The sequence below is a fragment of the Siniperca chuatsi genome, linkage group LG9, assembly GCF_020085105.1.
Source record: "Siniperca chuatsi isolate FFG_IHB_CAS linkage group LG9, ASM2008510v1, whole genome shotgun sequence".
In the NCBI taxonomy this organism is placed as follows: domain Eukaryota; kingdom Metazoa; phylum Chordata; class Actinopteri; order Centrarchiformes; family Sinipercidae; genus Siniperca; species Siniperca chuatsi.
The window spans coordinates 30,582,070-30,603,494 of NC_058050.1; the positions used below are offsets into that span (position 1 = coordinate 30,582,070).

Here is a 21,425-nt window from a genome sequence, read left to right on the forward strand (position 1 = left end):
AATTATCCGTACAGGGTTTGCAAACTACAGGTACCCTACAGATGGATCTAACATGATTATATATTATATTATTATAGAATATTTCTGTGACTTCCTTTATATTCTCGGAAGATGGCGGAAATGGAGTCAGAGGAGGAATCTGAGCGCAAAATTAGAAACGAGGACCCGAGAGGATTTGAAAAGAAAAAGAAAAGGAAGAAGAGTAACTCAAGTGAATAAAGTCAGAAAGAGGAGAAGTATCTTGTTGGGATGGTAGCTGTGACACAAACAGACGGCATTTTCAAGGATCCACATGGTTGGAAAGTTTGTAGGAGGAAAGCTCGGAGATGTCAGATCGGTCAGGATAACAGGAAGTGGGATGATTATCATTGAATGTGTGTCAAAGCGTCAGAGAGAGAGAGCCCTGAAGATTCATGCATTTGGAGATCACAGCAGTGTGAACTGCTTCCCACTCGGAGCAGAAATAAGGAAGAAGGGAGTAGTAAGCGGCGTGCCACTGACAGTGGAGGCCGAGTCCTTTCAGGAGGTTGAAGATGTGTGTGAGGCAAAATGGCTGACAAGATTCAGAAATGGGGAGGAGGAGGACAGTAACTCAGTGTGTTTGACGTTTGAGGGGGAGTTGCCGGAAAGAGTGGATGTAGATTATGTGTGTTACAGGGCGAGGCCATATGAGAGAGCGCCTCTCAGATCTTTCTGCTGTCAGGAATATGGACATGTTGCTGCAGGATGTAGAGGAGGCAGAAGATGTGGGAGATGTGGGAAGGACAACTGTAATGTGGAGGAGTGTAAAGTGGAGAAAGAGCAAGCAAAGTGCCTGCACTGCGAGGGAAACCACCATACGGCACAGCACAGTGTCCAAAAAGAATTAAGGAAGTAAAAATGAATAAGATCAGAGCAGAAAAGGGATCGTCATATGCTGAAGCTGCTAAGAGTAAAATGGTGGTAGTACAGAAGGAAAAGGAGCAGAAAGGAAATGGAGATAATCAGAGCATCAGTGTGGACAAGAAGCGATTTCTGGCATTTATTGCCATGGTTATAAACTGTGCGGCTGAAATAAAGGGGAAGTCGGAAAGGATTAAGATGGTGCTGGACGCTGCAAGGAGGTTCTTGAATGTTGTGGACACATCTGGAGAGGATCTGGATGTTACACTGAGGGAAGGAGTTGCACCAACTCAGACAATGGGGTCTGGGATATAGAATGGACTATGGCATGGGATCACATTGGGTGGACACTGTATGTACTTTACACTGTGAAGCTGTTACAATGCAGTAGGTGGCGGTAATGCACAATTATGGATGCCAACCGCCATAAAACTCAACAGAAGAAGAAGAAGAAGAAGAAGAAGAAGAAGAAGAAGAAGAAGAAGAAGAAGAAACTGTCCGACTTGATTGCAGTTTTTGTCACCGCCCCCTGCTGCTGCCGCCTGATCTCGTCCATTTTCCAGGCGAGGCGCAGTTCATCTCGAACGAGCTGGTCTGCTGACCCATACTCCAGTCCAGCTGGTGGCGGAATAGTACGGCTGGTGTCCGAATAAGAAACAGAGGAAGGAAAATCAAAACGGAATCAGCTAACCTAGCGGTCCTACGGTGAGGGCAGAGAGTTACCTCGCTGTTTGTTGTCAGTGGTCAATTTAACAGCTACCCTTACTTGTAACTTATTTTGAGCTCTTAATAGCTAGCTTAGCTGTTTATAACAGCTGACCGCCAAAATTCCCACAATGCTAATAATGTATATGCTAGCTAGAATAGATAACTGGAGCCATGTTTTGTTGCTGTCACTGAGTAGTAGTCACATAGCAAACAACGCTGAAGCACTAACCTTAACTTACCCGCTAATTTAAACCAACTTCTGTAGGGAGGTGACGTGTTACTTTTGTTTGATTAGTACTACTATGGTTATGTCCTAATTTGATATTTGTTTTAATGAGCTGGTGGTGTGTCATCCAAAGGGCTAAATGCGACTCATTTAGCTAGTTAACGCAGCAGCTAAATACAAAGTAGCCTAAGCTGCTTAATCCTTGGGAATTGTGTTCGTCCAGCAATATTTAGTTTTGTATGTGTATTTATCATTTGCTAACATTGAAGACCATAACAGATAAACGTCAGAATTGATTTAGCTTTGTGGTGCAAAGTTACATATTCCTGGTTGCCTGAAATTCTTCGTCAAAGTTACCTTGAATTAATGAATACTGCTGAAAGCTGAACTGTGCTGATGACAGATGCCGGTGACACTTTGGTAAAATCATGTACTTTGATATCAGGACTGCTGATGGACTGGCAGCAGAAGCCATGATTCAGTGTTCATCTGTTGACAAGCAGCATCAGCAATGTCTGTCAACTCCCTCCTGCGATACACCATCAGGTAACACTGCTTTGAGATATTGTACGATAGCACTGTGTGCATGGTATTGGCTGTTGCTGTATTAGCTTCAGCTTTAAGCTCAAGAACAGTTGAGGCTGACATGAATTCCATCATATCAAGGGGATAATGCTAGGTGACAGGCCAAGTCATTAGGATTCATCAACGTCTCTACCAGATTTAATGACAATCCATCAAATGTTTGTGGTAAAGTGTTGAACAGACATACTTATTATGCCATTTTGTCCATTCTTTGACTAAATAACCAATCACATGACTCAATGACATAATTTCACCATGTATGTATGCACAGTAAAGATGAGTAAACTTTAAAAAAAACAGAATACTATATACATTATGACCTCTACTATATACTATATAAAGGTACAGTGTACTCAATACATAAATAGTAACTACAAAGTGTATTGAAACACAAATCAATAAAGTGAGGACACAATGAAGCTGCAATAAAAAAAATAAAAACAAACATTGAACTTGAGGGAACAGTATCGGGGAAGGGTAAAGTGTCAGGTCTGCAGATAGCAGCATGATATACAGTTTACAGCAAAACAGACTCCAAAGGACCTCACTCCCCTCAGCAGCTAGAGTCAACTCTATCCAATTTTTTCAGGGCGTCTGTGTTGTCAGTCCAGCCCAGTTTGCTATAACACACTGGTATTTGTATGACCGAACAACCTCTATGTCCACTCCCTGGTGTCATTGAGGGATGTTTTGTCCTGAGGAAATCCACCACCAGCTCCCCTGTCGTTTGCATTGAGCTGGAGGCAGTTCTACTAGCACCACTGTACAAAGTGTGGGCGTGTTTAGAACTTAACCGCTCTGAAACAATCAGAAAATAATTTTATTTCTTTGATTCACTGGCTTTCTTGGTACCGGCGCTCCCTCTACTTGTTCATTCTATAGGTCGCCCAACCAGTGCTCTCTCTCAAGCAAAGGAACACAAACCAAAGGAAGCTTCTTGGTATCACAATTTTTTTTAGTATAGACTGCAGGCCACACAGGTTTCAGTGATATTTCAGACTAACTGTGGAGAAGTTTGACCGGTCTGATTGCCGGATCGGCCACGGCAGCATGATGTCGGGTTGCGTTTCTCCAAAATTTGAGACCGTTTCACCTTTTCCAGCTTGCTGCGTTTTTTTCCGGCACGCCCTGCTGCCCACATCACCCAGCCTAAACGCACTATGAATGGGGCGACCAGTTTTGCCAACGTTTTTCACTGAAAGTAGCAAGCACTAGCTACAAAAGTCGCTAAAAGTCGCCAGATGACTTCATACGCTCATTTGCATGTTGATGACGTCATCACACAACATTTGCATACAGCTTATAAAACGTAGATAGAGAAATCGTTGGCCAAATAATCACAAACCCACTAGGGGGACATCATGTATTTGAAGTAAAAAAGTAAAAACAAACAATTGAAATATTTACAAGATCGAACAAACTATTTACAACACGTAGTAGCATCTTAATCCAGAGAGAGAGTGAGAGAGAAGCACAATGAACTACATATTTACAAGCTATGACATAGTAATCCAGAGATCCGGAGAGAGGGAAGCTGCTCCACACTCCACACACTGCCTGCGCACAGCGCAAGAGGAGAGGAAGAGAGACACTGTTGGCAGAAGAGCCGCAGCATGAATGGGAATTAATTACAATGTCTTCTTGTCTATCTTCTTCTTTTCCTTTCGGCTGTTCCCTTTCAGGGGTCGCCACAGCGAATCATGTGCCTCCATCTAACCCTGTCCTCTGCATCCTCTTCACTCACACCAATTAACTTCATGTCCTCTCTCACTACATCCATAAATCTCCTCTCTGGTCTTCCTCTAGACCTCCTGTCTGGCAGCTCTAGCCTCAGCATCCTTCTACCAATATATTCACAGTCTCTCCTCTGAACACGTCCAAACCACCTCAATCTGGCCTCTCTGACTTTATCTCCGAAACATCTAACATGAGCTGTCCCTCTGATGTCCTCGTTCCTGATCCTGTCCGTCCTCGTCTCTCCCAAAGAGAACCTCAACATCTTAAGCTCTGCTACCTCGCCTTTTCCCTGATGGTCTGAAGAAGTTGCTAAGTTTGTCGCTTTTTAAAAATAACGTCGCTTAGAGGGTCTGAAAAGTCACTAAATCTAGTGACAAAGTCGCCAAGTTGGCAACACTGAGGGGGAGCGGTATTTTTGCTGCAGCACCTGATTCTCTCTGAATGCATCCTGTATCGAGCAGCAAATGAAACACAGAGCTGGAAGACCTGCCTTGACCATTAAATCAGTTGTTTGGGAACAGTTCAGGTTCGGGCTGTACCGAACTCAGAACTGACTCCTAAACCGAACCCTGACTTCTGTGTACCGTTACACCCCTAGTATTCACCTTCATCTCTAATAATAAATTGTGGTTGATGGATTTTACATAAAGAAGTTTATGTATTAAAAATTAGTGCTGAGATGATTAGTTGATTGACAGAAAAGTAACTTAAAACAGTATGTGGTGTACAGTCTCTCCAGTGTGAAGCTTTTCTCTCTCTTAACTAATATAAACTGAAACCCTTAAGGTTTGAAACTGTTGTTCACACAAGAAAAGCAACTGGACAATCGCACAGTTGGCTCACAATTTGCAATACGCATTTGCAAGTTTATATAAACTACTGGTTGAAAAACAAGCAATAGATTGATCAATAATCAAAATAATCATTACTTAGAGTGCCAGTAAGCCACCAAGTATGAAAATATCCCCCGCCACCACTGACTATAGATATACCACCAGTACCTCATCCCTGTCTTTTCTTCACAAGATGGAATAGAAAAAAAAATAATTAAAAAAGCAGTTAACTTCCCTATCTTTTTCTCTGTAGGCTGGAGAGGAAACATGTGGCCACACATTTAGTCCAGCAGAGAGCTCTGTCAGGGGCAGATGCTGTCAATGCACTCAGACCGTTTTATTTTGCAGTCCATCCTGACTTCTTTGGTCAATATCCCAGGGAACGGGTAGGTCTCTTGTATATGATGAATTGTTTAGCAATTCATAAATCCAAATAAATATATCGGTGTATATATATCAGTAAACTGTTCAGTAGTGCTGTGTGTCTTTGTGTGTGTAGCAACAGGACCACACCAACATGGACAGTTGAAGCGTTTTGCTGGAGGGCTACTGTTGTTTAGAACACAGCCCTAATTATCATCATGCAAAGAGTTTGTGGAGGTGGCTTCACCAAAATGTGTAACATTTAATGTTGTGTTCTACAGGAAATGAATGAGAATTCATTAAAGAGGCTTAATGGCTATCTGGACAACCTGCAGAAGCCCGGCTCATGCTCAGTTCAGCCAATGAAGCTCACCTTTTATGTCAGGGACACAAAGTACAGCAGTGATGTGCAGCCAGACCTCCTCACCTCAGGTACAGTTTCCATGAATATTGCTCATAATAGTGAGTTCTGTCTTAAATAAATCTAAAACCTTCCACCTGGTTCTCAGGGTTCCGGTCAGTGAGTTTCACCCTGCACACAAATGATGTCTTGAGCACGGTCATGAACGTCTTGAAGTCCTGCAGACTGCCCATGGAGCACATGAAGGGACTGAAAGCAAGTGCAGATACATCTAAAAGTCCGCTCGAGGCAGGGGTGCCTTTCTACAGACCTATCAAATGGGATAAGAGCTACTACACCTTCACTGGCTTCAGAGACCCTGAGCAGGAGCTGCAGCAGTCTAGGAGAGTGGAGCCTAGACTAAGGTTAGTAACACTGGACCTCAGCACTGTATCACAGCTCACAATTACAACTGTGCAGTACATAATGTAGCAAACTACTTTTCTGGTACAGACAGAAATATAAAATATAAGAAACAGTTCAGCACCTCTAAAACTACAAACTGTTGTTTTATACATTTCTGTGTCTGTGAAACTTTCGACAGAACCAGGCTAACTGTTTGCCTCTGCTTCCAGTCTTTATGCTAAGCTAGGCTAACCACCTCCTGACTCCAGCTCTGTACTTAACATGCAGACATGAGATTGATATCCATCTTCTCATTTCATTCTTGGAAATATAGTAAGAATGCGCATGTAACTCATAATTATTCTTGTAAAAAACTATTCCAGAGAGGGATATTTCAGTCCAGTATTCACTCAGTTTTAGCTCTGGCTCTTTAACTGCTAAATGCTCCACTATGCTCACTAGCTAGTCGCTAAAGGCCAATTCAGGGTTTCCGTGTGGCAGTGAGGGTCTGTGTGACATACATTTCGCCATCTGCCCAAGTCCACAAGGGTCTGTGCGAACCCCTGTGCGGATGTCCGTGTGCAGCTCAAAATATATGACAAAACAGTAAAGTTGTGGGCTGTAAAACCAAAACAATGAGCTGCATAGTGTTGAGGGGAACTGCAGTTGCAGTTGATAATTCTATGTGGTTTGTCACCATGAAAGATACTGATTATAGTAGTTTTATTGAATGCATTCTCTAATAGTCATCTCAGAGTGGTTTCATGTTGCCTTTTTTTTGTCAGCTTGTGGCTGCGAAACAACGAGCCGGAGGCAACAAAGAAGCACAGTGATAGCCTTCCTCGGAGAGAAGAGCTGAGCAGACTGAAGAAAGAACTGTGTCACAAATTTGATCTTTCTGATATCAGGTACACTCATCTCTACTGTTTCCCCTAACACTGAGTAAGTGCTGTGGGAGCTGCTAACAACTGCCAACAACACTGTAGTCTACCTTAACGTGTCAACTCATCTCTGAACAATCTGATGAGCCTTGTTCTTGGCAAAATAATCAGCAGCTTACCAGGTCCAACGCCCTGGCTCTTTGGTTGTCAGTGGAGAGAATAACTACTTACATCAGCCTAGTTTGGGGCAGTCAAAATGTAACTCTTTAACTTGTTCCTCTGCATTGTAAGTCACTGAAGAGCATGGTTTAAATTACAGAATGGTAAAGGTAGTAGCAAAGTTTACTGAATTGTTCTTATGGGGACTGGGACTGTTGAGCTTTAATTCAAAGCTGTGCATGAACCAGTAAGTAGCAGTGTACATATTACCATGATGATGACGTCAGTTGTGTGGTGCAGGTGGCAGCGCAGCTGGGGAGTGGCCCACAGGTGCTGTCAGCTTCAAAGTCTGAGCCGACTGTCTCAGCAGAACCCTGAGGCCCTGATCAACCTGCAAGGTAAAGAGTCTCACTGAGGACAGGACAGCTGTCTGCATTCACAGCTAACAGCAATTCAAATCTCTAAACTCGGTCTCTCTGTCCGATCATAGCATGTGATTTAAAGTAGTGGTTCTCCTGGGGAGCCCAGGTCCTACATATTTTCCATTTCTCCCTGGTTTACCAACACCTGATTCACTAAATCAGGTGTGTTTTGTAGGTCTGTAAAGGTGTGGTCACATTGGCACCAGTCTGGATGAATATTCACTACCTCGCTCCTTTACTTAATTTGAAGGCTATACAAATGAAGAATTCAAGGATGCATTTCTTGCTTCAGTGTGATCTCCTGGGGTGCATCTTATTTGTCTTATTTATCTCCTTGTTTCCTTCACTTGCGTCCTTTTATGTCCAAAAAATACATAAATCAGTCAAGCTCATGTAGTATTGCTGCTCAACTGTATGGGAGCATTACAGTTTCCTGGCTAGTTACAGTGAACATGGACACACATTAGTTTCAAACTGTATGCCGACATTGTTCAACTGAAGTCCAGTTTGTCTGTGGAAACACGTCAAACACGTCATTTACGACGGCATCAAATAGTGTCCTTCTCTCCACAGCGTTCAGGCAGCCTCTCACTGCAGATTCAGACCGTGCCAAAGTAAAACTAATCTCTGAATATCGTAGAAAAGGTTTCAGACGTAGTCATCTGGACACTGTTTTCAGAATGAAGACGCAACAACAACTAGGTCAGTTTCAGGTGAAACTAGCTATTAACAGATACTCAGGTAGACTCCTCCCTGAGGGCGGGGCTTATGTAACTCAGAGTAGCTTAAATTTCCAGTTCCCGTCCCATTTTTTCACAATTGAGAATGACTTCCGGATGGGAGCCGAAACGTCTTGATTCTGAAAACAGTGTCCAGATGACTACGACTGAAACCTTTTCTACGATAGAACACTCCTGGACGAATGAGGGACTACACCGTCTTATTATCTCTGAATATATGTGACCATACTCTACATCTAGAGAATACAGGATTTAAGCATATGGTCTAAATGCTTGAGCTTTGCTACAATGCACCTTCATGTGTGCATGTTAATTAGTCCGTTGTGCAGCTCTTTATAAACGAGCACAAGTTTCTTTTTTCTTATTAACAATATGCCAGTATTTGAGTGCCTTATCTGTTACTGTAAGAATTATGGCCAATGAGCTGCTGTTGAATGTTTACATTTTTTCAAAATAAATGAATCAGGATATATACTGAACTGTGAATTTTGTGTACCGTTACACACCTAACATGAATATAACCATATAACATCAAACACGAGTTTAACTTTGTCAAAAAACACACATTTTCCCTGGAACCCACTCAAATGACCACCTGTGGGTCCCGGGGACTCACTACATTGAAAACCTATCAACATCACTGATAAATAGATAAAAAAAATCACCATAGTTTATTCTTACCATAAGCTCAGGTGGTATGGATGTTACAATTAGGTACAAACAGATTTAACATGGTCACGGAAATAAAGCCACATGCCCCGAAGTGTATTTTTATGTTTCAAGTCTTCTGTTTTATGCGTAGAACTACAGTGATTGTGTGTTGGGCTCTGAGTACTACCAAAACTCAGGTGACCTACACTCAGTATTGTGCCTGAACGCATCCTGTGTAGACACAGTGTTATACTGTGATGAGCTCCTAACGACCAGAACTTTATTTGTGCTGAACATGTGAGAATCAACAGACCATGATTTGGCAACCCCAGAAATGACTGCAAAATGACTCCCAAAAAAGCACTGGTGCATCCCCTCTTAGGCACTGGGACGATGCATGATGTTTTCCATAGGGAGGGCACCCTCTGCATGTCCAGGGAGAGGTTGAAGAGGTGACAAAGAATAACAGCCAGCTGATCAGCACACCCATCAGCACCCTGGGGTTGACTCCATCAGGGCCACCAGCTCTGCCTGGGCAGAGCCTCCTCAGCTCCCTATTCACCTGGTTGGTAGTCATAGTTGGCTATACATTGTTTTTATTTTTATTTTTATATATTTAAAAAAGGGAGTAAAAAGGCATGTATTTTGAGTTACAATGAAAAGGTATTATCATAATGTACTCCTCATAAGAGTGGAGTTTAATTTTTACAGTAGGCAGATAAATAGCAAGTTATTGCAGTTATCTTCTAATCTTTTATCAGCTTAATGGTTGCTCAAATGTTCACAAAACAAAACACAAAACATGCCTATGACTAGAAAATTAAATTTCACAAGGCAATAGTTTCTGCTAGTGACAATATATCACATCTCAATCTCTCAAACTCACCTATTACAAATTCCACAGTACAGAGTTTCTGTCACACACAACACGTTTTTCCAATTGTTTATTTTCCATTCAAGAAATGAGCATGAGCTAGCACTGAAAGAGAAAACACACTCACCGGAGAATAGTCATTAAATACACATCAACTAGTGGTCCTCCTTAATCTTCTGGTAAACAACAGTAAACAAAATAACTCTCTACTGGATAACTTTAACACTGAACTTCAACAGGTATAATCAACTTACTCGTCAATGTTTAAGCTAGCTTGCATACACGCTGGACTCCGCTCGTTTTTTTCTCCATTATATCCCCCCTCCCTCTATTTTTTTTCCTTCCCCTCTGCTGACTACAGACTCCAGGTGCTTGGCACCCTCTTTTGGACTTTCAGCCAAACTGCATTATTAAGCCTACCATTTCATTTAACTGATTATATGTTACATTTATGGGGGTTACATGTATGCAACATGTATTGCAGCCATTTCACTATTAGTTAGGAAGAATCACACCTGTGGCTGAGATTCACAAATTCCAACAATTGAGCTGCCTCTAAACTGTTTACCAGCTGAGTTTGTTCTGTATCCACTTCTGCTGAAATTTGCATTGCACAAATCTCCTTTTTCTTGGTGACTTGCTGTGAAGCTATAGATAGATATAGAAGGTTTATTGTAAAAAATCTTTTATTGATGTCATTCCACATGACAAAACAGAACAATAGTTTATGTCTTTTGTCTGTCCATGGCGGCATAAAACTGCAATGTTTTGATGATGCAATGTCAAAGCAGCATCATTAGTAAATTTCTAATGATTGGGTGTTTTGTTCTGATAACAGATTTTCACAAAGGCTGGTCTTATGTATCCTCCGTCAAGCTTCCTCTGGGAAGCCTCCTTGCTCCTCCCAACACAAATAAGGGAATTGAGACATTCTTAATGATAGTGGACCACATTAATTTGCAGGCCACCTGAGGAGACATGAAATAAGGCAAATGAGAGGTGCCCTTGTTGGCTGCGGCAGACTCGAAGGTCAGAGTTCACCCTTGTTCAGCTTTGCCTTGTGATTTCACAGAAACAGTGATGCCCTGTGTTATTCTAGTGCTGTTATCACCTCATATTCTACATTATCCCACTACCAGACTGCAAACTGCAGCATCGCTACCATAGACTGTGATCGCTCTGTTTAATGTTACCTTGGACCTGTGACATTGCGTCCTTTTTCAGTGCTGAGTGTTGGCCACTTTGTTTGACCAGGCTAATGTGACCGTACCTTTAGGCAGGCCTTCTGATTCCAACTTGTGTTCCTCAACACCAACAAAATTTACCCAGGTGATGTCACTTGAGTAATTTTCCCAGATTTTGCGCATTTTCTGAAACTGTTTTCACTTATTCAGCTCTACTGCCCATGACCATCAAAACAGACACAGTAGATGTGAAAAACTTCCCCTTTAATCTGCTCCTCCACCTTCCCTCCAGGACACACAGTTGTGTTTGCTGACCAGTCAGGGATGAGCGCCTCTGGACACGTCATGCTGGGAACCATGGACGTTCATCATCAGTGGACCAAAGTAATGCAACTGCAGTGCTCCTGCTGTCACATGTTCTCTCTGTTCCTCTTTGTTTTCTGACCCCTCCTCTGCCTGTGTGTCTCCAGCTGCTTCAGCAGCTGCCCAGCTATCGGAGCCTGCAGCAGCAGACAGACTGGCTGAAGGAGAGGATCAGCCTCCTCCTGGGTGGGACTCAAGTGGTCCATGTGGAGAGGCTGGGACCAGTTAAGCACATCGCTGAGCACTACAGCACCCTCAGCACCTTGCACAAGAGCCTGATGTCCCGACGCCTTCGCCTGCACCCCAGGAGCCTGCAGGGGCTCACAATGTTGTTGGAGAAGTACGCTGTCACATTACCATCTGAACGCCTCAAACACATGACACACTGCTCTGTACTTCCATTAAGTAAGACATCATTTGTTGTTTGTGTCAATCACAGTGGCCGCTCTAACCCTAGTCTGCATGAGATGGGGCACTTCATTATCCCCACCAACTGTGATCCTCCCAAGCTGCAGGTCTTCCTCCAGAGCCACGCCCCCGAGGCCAGGCAACGCACCCAACGCAAAAACCAGTGAGTCAGACATACCACGTCATAGGCCTGTCCCCTAAAAGTCGATGATTCGAATCATCAGTCGAGTTAACTCACATTTTGTCAGTTGAATCAGTGCACTTTTTTCAGCTGCGTCATTATACTCTGGCGCTGACTGTCAATGAAGTTGGCTAACCTACTTTTGAACCAGATTGCTGTCTAGGGCTGCTGCGAGTAGTCGATGTAATTGATGACATCAATGCTGAAAATGCATCAACGTCAATATTTTTAACCGACGCATGGTTTTTCATTGTTTTTCTTCAATATCTCTAAGTAATTGCTACATCATGATGAGCGCAGTGGTGCAGGCTAGTTTATTTATGCTTTAGAACATAGCCGCTGTGAAACAATCAGAAAATAACGTTTTATTTTTCTGATTCACCGGCTTTCTCCTATCGGCGCTCCCTCTCCTTATTCAATCTATAGGTCGCTTGACCACAGCTGTGTGTCTGTCCGTCTCGCTCTTAAACAAATTAACACAAACCAAAGAACACTTTGTGGTATCGCTATTTTTCAGCATAGACTGCAAGCCAGGCACAGACGTCAAAGCTGGGTGCACTAAATACACCAAGGACACACTGGGAGAATATCATAATTTGGTCCATGAACTGGTTTCACTGTGGAGCTGTTTGATTGGTCTGATTGCCGGATTGTCCACCACAGCATGACGTCGGGTTGCGTTTCTGAAACCATAGTGTTGTCTATTCATTAGTAAGGAGAGCTTTTTAATGTATTTTTGTCCTTGTAGCTATTTAATGATGAAAGCCATAAAGTCGTCTGCCTGCTACCTTAGAAATTCCATTGAATAAGTGTTTGAGAAAATGTTCAGGTTACAATCTGGACTTTACGTTGATTGACGGTGCCAGTGTGTGTGTTCATTTTTATCATGTTGGAGTTGCCAATTTAAACCTAGAGTTTTGCATTTTAATATGTAAACCTTTGTTTACATTTTGTTTTGTGCTGCATTATACAATGACATACAGTTTGTCAAAATAAAATGAACTCAAATTAAATGGTTAGTTTGATTTGTGTGATTTGTAATTAATCGTTTAGATTCATCAATTAATCAGTAAAATAGTCGATAGATTAATCGATAGAAAAATAGTTGTTAGTGGCAGCCCTACTGCCATCCACTGTGACTGAGAGTTCCGCTGACAGAGCTGTCAGCAGCCTTGCAGGAGAGATGCTTCGTGGTGTGCTAGGATTTTATAACTGAACTATGACCACTTTAAATTTCTCTGACTGTGTGGAAATCAGATGTTTTCACATCATAGTAAATTAGTGACATGTTAGAGTTCCAGGAGATCGCCATTCAGGACCATCATATATTTTTTTCTGACACCATTTAGTATTTAGTGCTTTCTATCAGAGGGTTTGGCAATTAAATAATGCATAACAACTTTAAAACTATATAAATGTGTTGTGAGAGAGAGGGGTGTCACGACATACCGGTATTGACGATAACCGTGATATTTAAAAACTAAATATTGATATCATGTTAATAATACACATATGATAATATCGTGTAAATAATCCATTTCCATTTCTTTCCATTCTCGCTTTGTCATAGTAATTGGTGGTAAAGACAAAACACACAGTAAACAAAGTTAAAGATGACTTTGACTGATAGCATACATTTTTTTGTTTTTAAATTTTCTATAGATATCACAATAATATCGGTATTGTGAATTCTTTTGGCCACGATAATCGTGTAGTGAAAATTTGATTTTGTGACAACCCTAGTGACAGAACACACAATGAATACAAAAGCAATAGAATGCAAAAAGGGGTATTTTTGTGTCCCCTTTAAAATACTGTCATACTGTACTGATCACTGCTGCTCATCACAGATTATCCTTTTGCATGTTATTTTTGTTCCGTAATATACCACTCCTCATACTGGTTCATCAGCTTTGTTATTGACAAATACTTTGTGTGTGTCCAGACTGCAGGCAGAGGAGGAGGCTCTGGTGAAGCTGTGTCTCCAAAATCTGTCTCTGAGGAGTCTGTCCAAGGAGCCCAGTGTCAACTCCAGCCAAATGATCCTGTGCTGTAGAAGACTGGTGGAGCAGCGCTCCCCCCTCATGCAGGGTCTCCACGTCTGTGTTTCTCACTTTTACTCAGTCATGCAGGACGGGGACCTATGTGTCCCCTGGGACTGGAAGAGCTGAGCTGGAGGGACACGGTCCCAAGCTGCAGGACTCTCAGTCAGTCCAAGTGTTGGAAAGAAGTATTTTTAGAAGTTTAGTGTGTTGTTCAGGCAGCAAATAGGTATGTTTCACAGGATCATTTGTTGTTGATGTCAGCTCAGAAGATTTCATATCTGTTAGTTCTCAAGGGAAACCTTTGAAGAAAAGAATCATGTGTGGTTCAATCAAGCAGACAAGTGTGGGCTCATCCATTAAGAAGCACTTTATCCTCTCGCTGGAAAAGCCCAATAGAAGAAGAATTGGATGGACAGCAGAGATCAATAGTTCCCAACGTGGGGGTGAGGACCCCCCAAGGTTCGCAAAATGATTCACAAGAAAGGGAAGAAGAGGAAAAACATTTCTGCTGCATACAATTATGTGTTATTTTTTATTATTTCTCTAGGGTTTGCTTTTCGTCTAAAATAATTTGTCCTTCAGTAATCAAAACGAAAGTCTGAGAACCAAATAGTCTTCTGTCGAACTATGATAAGGGATGTGGGTAGGCATTGCTTGGCACAAACCAAAAAAGTTCGGAACCAGTGGCAGAGGTGCAATATGACTGAAGCTTTTTTTCCAGACAAGGGTTGAGGCTTTGACGTGCGCATGGTTTGATCGTCAGTATTTTTTGTTGCTGCCTGGAGTTCACTGAGAAATAATAAAAAAAATGGTTCTCTTAAAGGCACAATCTGTGACCTAAATGTAACAAAAATAGTCACCAAACTCATCAAAATTCAATACACAATGTTAGAACCTGTTATCACTCTGATTGACAGACTGACACTAAACAGGCAAAAGGGTTCAGTATGCTTAAAATGAACTTGTTCATATGAAGTGGAGTCCAACCACGTTTAAAGGCTAAATTGTTCTTCTGTTCAGAACGGTCGGACTGGAAGGCAGGGTGAAAAGTCTCCTGTCAAAGAGAGGGTTGAGATGCAATGAATTGTAAATAGATTTAGATTTTATATTTATATTTACTGTCCCAGAGGGAGATTTAGTTTTCACAGCTGGTGCAACATACATATACATATACAATACAATACATAAAATGTGTACATTCATGCCCCTTCCAGTATTCCAACAGTGTCAGTGAGAAGGTTTGTTCAGGGCTGCTATGGCAGAAGGGACAAAACTTCTGCTGAAGCGAGCTCTTGTCCATTTTAAGGTCCTGTATCTGCGACCAGATGGTAGTAATGTGAAGTGTTGATTGAGGGGGTGATCAGTGTCATTTGCTATTGTGAGTCCTGTCTATGTGATGGCTCTGTGGTTCATGTCTAAGAGATTGGATGTGGAAAAAGGCAGATGATGGTGGAGGCAGTATGTGTGATGCCGGTAAGTTTACTTGTGTTGGAGATGGTTAACATGGTAAAGAAGCATGGGGAACAGTACAACAGGATGGGTTGAGTTATGCTTTTGTAAAGCAACAACAGGAGGTGGGGGGACGACAAACAGTGCTCTGAGTTTGCGTATGACATGGAGTTTTTGCTGGGATCATTTATGGATAAAAAAGTGATTTGTTGATCAAAACTGAGTTTGATGTCTATAATGAGTCCAAGGTATTTGAAGCTGCTCACCTGTTCAATGATCTCGCCATGGATGGAGGTGGGGTACAGTCCATTGTGGGGTGTTTGATGTGCTAATGACCAGTTCTTTTGTTTTGTCCACGTTTAGCTGCAGGTAGTTATCAGTGCGCCATTGTGTGAAGTGAGAAATAGAGTTTTGATAGGCTGTAATAGTTATTGTCATTGAGTATTGAGAGTATGGTATTTTCATCAGTATTTGAAGTATGTGGTGATGGGTGAAGGGCTGATACAGTAATTTGTATAGAGGGTGTTAAGTTATGATAGTTAATGATGTAACTGTGCCTAGTCTAACAGCCTGTGGTCTGTTGCTGAGGACTGAAGCAAAGTTGCCTGGTGATTCCAGATGTTGGAGAAGGGAGTGGAGGATACATGCCATGCAAACCATGGCAACAGCTGTGGATGTAGATGCGGTGGCAAGTAGCTCCTTCAAACTTTGCTAAATTTTTGTTTTAATTTGTATTTATTACTTAAAGTAATACACTCATCAACATCGGAAAAGGAAGACAGAACATAAGACTCCCGTAATACGAGAGGAGGCAATGATGCTTGGAGCTCAAACGCAGTTGAAGTGGATGGACATTGTTCCCCAGATGTGTAATTTTTATTGTTAAGATGTCAACCATATTATCTGCCCATAGAGTTCACCAGTGTTTTTGTTGCTGCTGTTGATATTCCTCCAGATGCAAATTCAAAAAACACACTTCAAGAACTGTATGAGGTCATCAGCAGTCACATGACAAAACAACCAGATGGTGTTTTTATTGTAGCTGGTGATTTTAATCAAACAGACCTCAGAACTATTTTACCTAAATTCCACCAGCATGTCCACACCAGGGGAACAAATACACTGGACCGCCAGAGCGAGACTGAAAGCTGGCATCAAGAAGGCAAAGCAGAGACATCAGGAGAGACTGGAGAGAGACCTCAACACCAACAGCACCAAAGATATGTGGCAAGCGAAAGCAGGAGCACCTAAGTGATGTGTGAGGCCACTTTACCAGATGAGCTAAACTCATTTTATGCTTATTTTGATTTCCCCAACAAAGAGTCAGCTGTAAAGTCTACTCCGCCTCCAGAGGACCGGCTACTGTCAGTATCCACAGCGGATATGGGAAGAATCCTGCTGAGAGTGAATATGAGTAAAGCTGCCGGGCCTGATAACATCACTGGCCGTGCACTAAGAACATGTCCAATCAGCTGGTTGATGTCATTAATGACATTTTTAACATATCACTGTCTCAGGAGAGTGTTCCCACCAGCTTCAAGACACCCACCAACGTCCCTGTACACTCTAAACTGGTTCTCTGGCACATAAAGAACAACATCCCAGCCAGCCTAGACCCTCACCAGCTAGCTTTCAGAGCCAACAGATCCACAGAGGATGCCATCTCCACTGCCCACCACTCAGTCTTCACACACCTTGAGAACAACACCTACATCAGAATGCTGTTTTTTGATTTCAGCTCAGCATTCAACACAATCTCCCCCATGAAACTGCACTCTGGGCTAAGACCCCAGACAGTTCGGATTGGCAATCACATCTCCTCCACTCCTTTGCTCAACACTGGAGCCCCCCAGGGCTGTGTACTCAGCCCCCTCCTGTTCACGCTGTACACCACATGATTGCAGCCCCTGACATGGAGATAACTGTGTTGTGAAGTTTACCACCATCATCGGCCGGATTACAAACAACGACTTCATGTGAGACTTCATATTGGGAGGAAATCAACAATCTTGCAGGGTGGTGCACAGAGAACATCCTACTGCTCAACATCAGCTAAACCAAGGAGCTGATCGTTTATTTTAGAAAAATGGAGGCAAAGACACACACCCCTGTCTACATCAGTGGAGCTGAGGTGGAGCAGGTGAATAGTTTTAGGTTCATGAGAATCAGCATCACAGAGAACCTGACATGGATTTTTGTATTTTTTAAGGTAACTTAAGAACACCAAATTCCTGTGCCAATTCCCGTTGCCAAGTTCTTGTTATCTTTTACAGAGGATCAATAGAAAGCATCCTGCCAGGAAACATGACAAACTGGCATGGGCCCAGGACCGGAGGGAAATTACTTCTCTGACTTGCTTATTTCTCCAATTGTCTCTAATCCCGTCTCCCGTGTGTGTCGAGTCAAAATGCTTATTGGAATGCACAGATTTGATTGGCTGAGTAGCATCACGTGAGATAATTTGGAATGCATGCAATTGGTCTGTTTTCTGGGCTGCTAAACCAGTGCCGCAAAGGCAATAAAAATGCTCCAGCTCTGCAGGGCGATGTTTCTCCCAGATTATGTCAATGGGATCTCCAGCAAGAATCTATGGAAGAAGGGTGCTTATTTCCTATCTGTTGATTATTCTATGGGCCATAAGTATTTAAACCCTTCAATACTTGTCTAATAAGGCATACTACGCCGGGGACATACAGGAGGCAGAAGTGCTGCGATGCACCGAGAAGCGCCCCGAAGCGCTGGCTGCTACCTTTTGGTGCCGATGTTAACCAATTGGGCTGTTCAGACAGTGCTTGCTGATAATCTATTTTAAACAATATAAATTTATATTATATATGACATAAATGATATGATTCTGATAAATAAGAGCCCATGCTTGCCAACCCTTTTGATTTCCCTGACCCTCTCCCTCCTGTTCTCCTGGAGTGATCCCCCTCCCCCACGATAAAATATCAAGATCTGCCCATCCACTATATTTATTAGAAACGATATCACTGCTGTTTGTGATTATGTATTTTAAATTACATACTTTATCCACAGTCAGTCAGTTGTCTCTAAACAGAGAGCGAGAGAGACTGTGTGTGTGTGTGTGTGTGTGTGTGTGCGCACGCACGCACCTCCCCGCAGATCATCACACAAGGCTTTGTTGATTGTTGCAGAAGAAGCGACGCCCCGCAGAAACACAAAGCTTTAAGTAATAAATTCATGATGTTATAATAAAGATCAGCTCTTTATTGTGATTAGAAAAGAGCAGAATCCCTTGTTGACCGGTGCAGAGAAATGCGCCTATGGTCTGAACAGCCAGGCTACTGCTTGCAGGAGAAATGTCCTAGCGTGGCACTTCCGCCTCCTGTGTGTCCCTGGCATTCTAGGCTAGACAGTGTCATGCTACAATGACTTCTATCATCAGCAGCTCAGCTTTTCTGTTTTTGTTTTGTTTGTTTTTTTACACAAATACTGTCATATACCGAATACCCCGGTGAAATGTCAGGAAGGTATGAAAAAATAGATACCGCCCAAGCCTAATATCACTTACTCACTCCATGTTGCCTTGAATTCCTGAAGATTTTTTTCCCTCGCTACTGCCTCCACGTGAATGTAGAATGAATCCAGAACACACTATCCAGACTCGTTGAAGTTGATGACGCTCCCGTTTTTAAAATAGTGAAACTACATCAAAACATCCATTTAAAAACTCTCACACAACTCGTGCAGTATAATCCAAGTCACATTTATCTAGTCGTGTGCTCAATACTTCCACAAAACCTAGCTAATGGAAAAATTTCTTGCAGGATTCCCTGACGGCAAACTAGTATTACACACCTGTGGTTAAACACTCGTGCATGCAGCTGAGAGCAACAACCGTATGCGCATGTGGTTGCTCAGGCGTGCCTAGGTTACGCTGCCACCTGGTGGAGATCCCAATATACTACAAAGCAGTCAAACTGACCTATAATACTTGTTTTGGCTCATAGACGATGAGCAGTCGGTATCTGCGTCAAAAAAACGTGATCACACGTGATTCACAACCAGTTAAGGCTTTTACTTTATGAAAGGCTTGTTTTGTGATCATGTTTCTGAACTCCTTCTCCAGTCTGACCTTGTTTGGCCTTGATAATTTTTAATCTGTCTGTTGATTGTTTTAAGGAAAGCACAGCATGTTGACATGCCATCTGTTTTTCTAGCGCCCTCAGCTACTAGCTCCTCTGCTGCTTTGGTGTTAGCACAGGGTGGGATGTAAACACAGCTGAGGACCACAGTGGGGAATTCCCTCTGGAGTTTCCCTTCGGGGATCAATAAAGTATTTCTGATTCTGAGATAGAAGGGGCATAATGATAGGGTCCCCACCAACCCTCTCCTTGCCCGACTGACTGGTCCTGTCAGCCGTATGATGGAAAAACTATCGAGACTCACCTCAGAATCTGGGACAGCCTCCTCGAGCCAGATTTCAGTTAGGTTGATGATACAGGTGTCCCTGACGACCCTCTCTACCAGGCACTTGGCATGCAGTAAATCCATCTTATTGCGAAGGGAACATACATTCGCCAGTATGGTGAGAGTCTGAAGGGACGCCTTCCTCAATCTGGTGTGTACACCTCCACCCCTACCTATTTTTCTTTGTCGGATAGAAGTCTGTATTTGTAGAAGATCTTCCCAGCTATAGGTGAATGGTCTGTAGCCGCTAACCTCTGGTTGTAGCGCTGAGGTGGTGATCCATAGGATTATGAATGTATGGGGATAAGAGCACGCTTTCAGACCATATCCCCTGGAAGACATTCATGGTGTTGCACTTGGCTGTTCACATGAAAAGTGACAGAAATAGTTGTGAAGAATGAAAATGAAAACTTGTGAGAGAAGTTCAAACCCTGATTACTTTCTCACCTGCACACACCTGACCAAAGTGGGTATGATTGTCAGATTGTCAATCGAAAGTAAAAAGTTATGTCAGACAGTCCCCAGTTCAGCCATTGAAATAGTGTGGAGGGCGGGGGTTTCAGACCCTGTTAAATGATCCAACGAGAACTTAATTTGAAGCATACTGATGCCCTTAATTTATCAATATTGCTAATGTAGTAGTATCAAATGCATGTAGTCAAGTCAAACTTTAATTATATACGTGTGTATATATAACTGTAATTTATGTGATCAGAAACAGCACTGTGGGGAGACTCATAACTTCACCAGACAATCCAGGAACACTGACCAAGACTTTCTACAGTGTTACGTTACAAGTTGGATCCAGCACCTGACACCTTATGTGTCGTTTATATGTTGTGTATAGAGGAGAAAGGACTAACCAGGACTGTATATCCAGAGTGTGTGATAATGGGTTGTTTCACTGGATGGAGCTGTTTTGGACATACTGGACATTTCAGATGCTGGTGTACAAGTCCAGAGTCCCATCCAGAGTTGATATGGCTTTGGTTATGGAACCATCCTCAGTCATTTGAAACACTATTAGTGTTATACACATGGGGGGTGGAGTACTTTTGTGATGTAGATTTGAAAGGTACCATAGCTGTGAATCAGATGGTTCTTCTCAAATAAAAATGATAATTTCAGACTGGAGTGTTTATGACATCTATGTGAGAAAGCACAACTGTGGATTGATGGTTAATAAAATATGCTCCCTGATTCTAACACAACTCTCAATATCACAAGGTTCAAGGTACATTTATTTGTCATTCTACAACACAGGAAATTACAGTTGTAGACCCCTTCACGCTACACACACAGAACATACAGTGGTGTGCAAAAGTGTTTGCCCCCAACCTCACACTTAAATGTTTCAGATCATCAAACAAATTTAAACATTAGTCAAAGATAACACAAGTAAACACAAAATGCAGTTTTTAAATAAAGGTTGTTATTATTAAGGGAAAACAAAATCCAAACCTACATGGCCCTGTGTATAAAAGTGATTGCCCCCTAAACCTAATAACTGGTCGGGCCACCCTTAGCAGCAACAACTGCAATCAAGCATTTGCGA

The 21,425-nt window shown here is 42.4% G+C and overlaps 1 protein-coding gene across 4 annotated transcripts; it reads left to right on the forward strand.

Annotated features, from left to right (window-relative positions):
• The first annotated feature begins 1,364 nt into the window (after positions 1-1,364).
• Positions 1,365-20,997, forward strand: tcaim (T cell activation inhibitor, mitochondrial). Of its 4 annotated transcripts, none has more exons than XM_044206531.1 (11): positions 1,366-1,618; positions 2,262-2,362; positions 5,225-5,357; positions 5,616-5,766; positions 5,844-6,099; positions 6,865-6,987; positions 7,420-7,517; positions 11,283-11,374; positions 11,461-11,693; positions 11,793-11,924; positions 13,888-20,997. In XM_044206531.1, exons 2-11 carry the CDS (start codon positions 2,328-2,330, stop codon positions 14,111-14,113), a joined length of 1,479 nt encoding a protein of 492 aa, XP_044062466.1. In that variant the 5' UTR covers positions 1,366-1,618; positions 2,262-2,327; the 3' UTR covers positions 14,114-20,997. The 4 variants fall into 4 exon arrangements, with proteins under 4 accessions (XP_044062468.1, XP_044062466.1, XP_044062465.1 ...); XM_044206530.1 differs by having other exon boundaries at positions 1,366-1,587; XM_044206532.1 differs by lacking the exon at positions 1,366-1,618 and adding an exon at positions 1,646-1,859.
• The last annotated feature ends 428 nt before the right edge of the window (positions 20,998-21,425 follow it).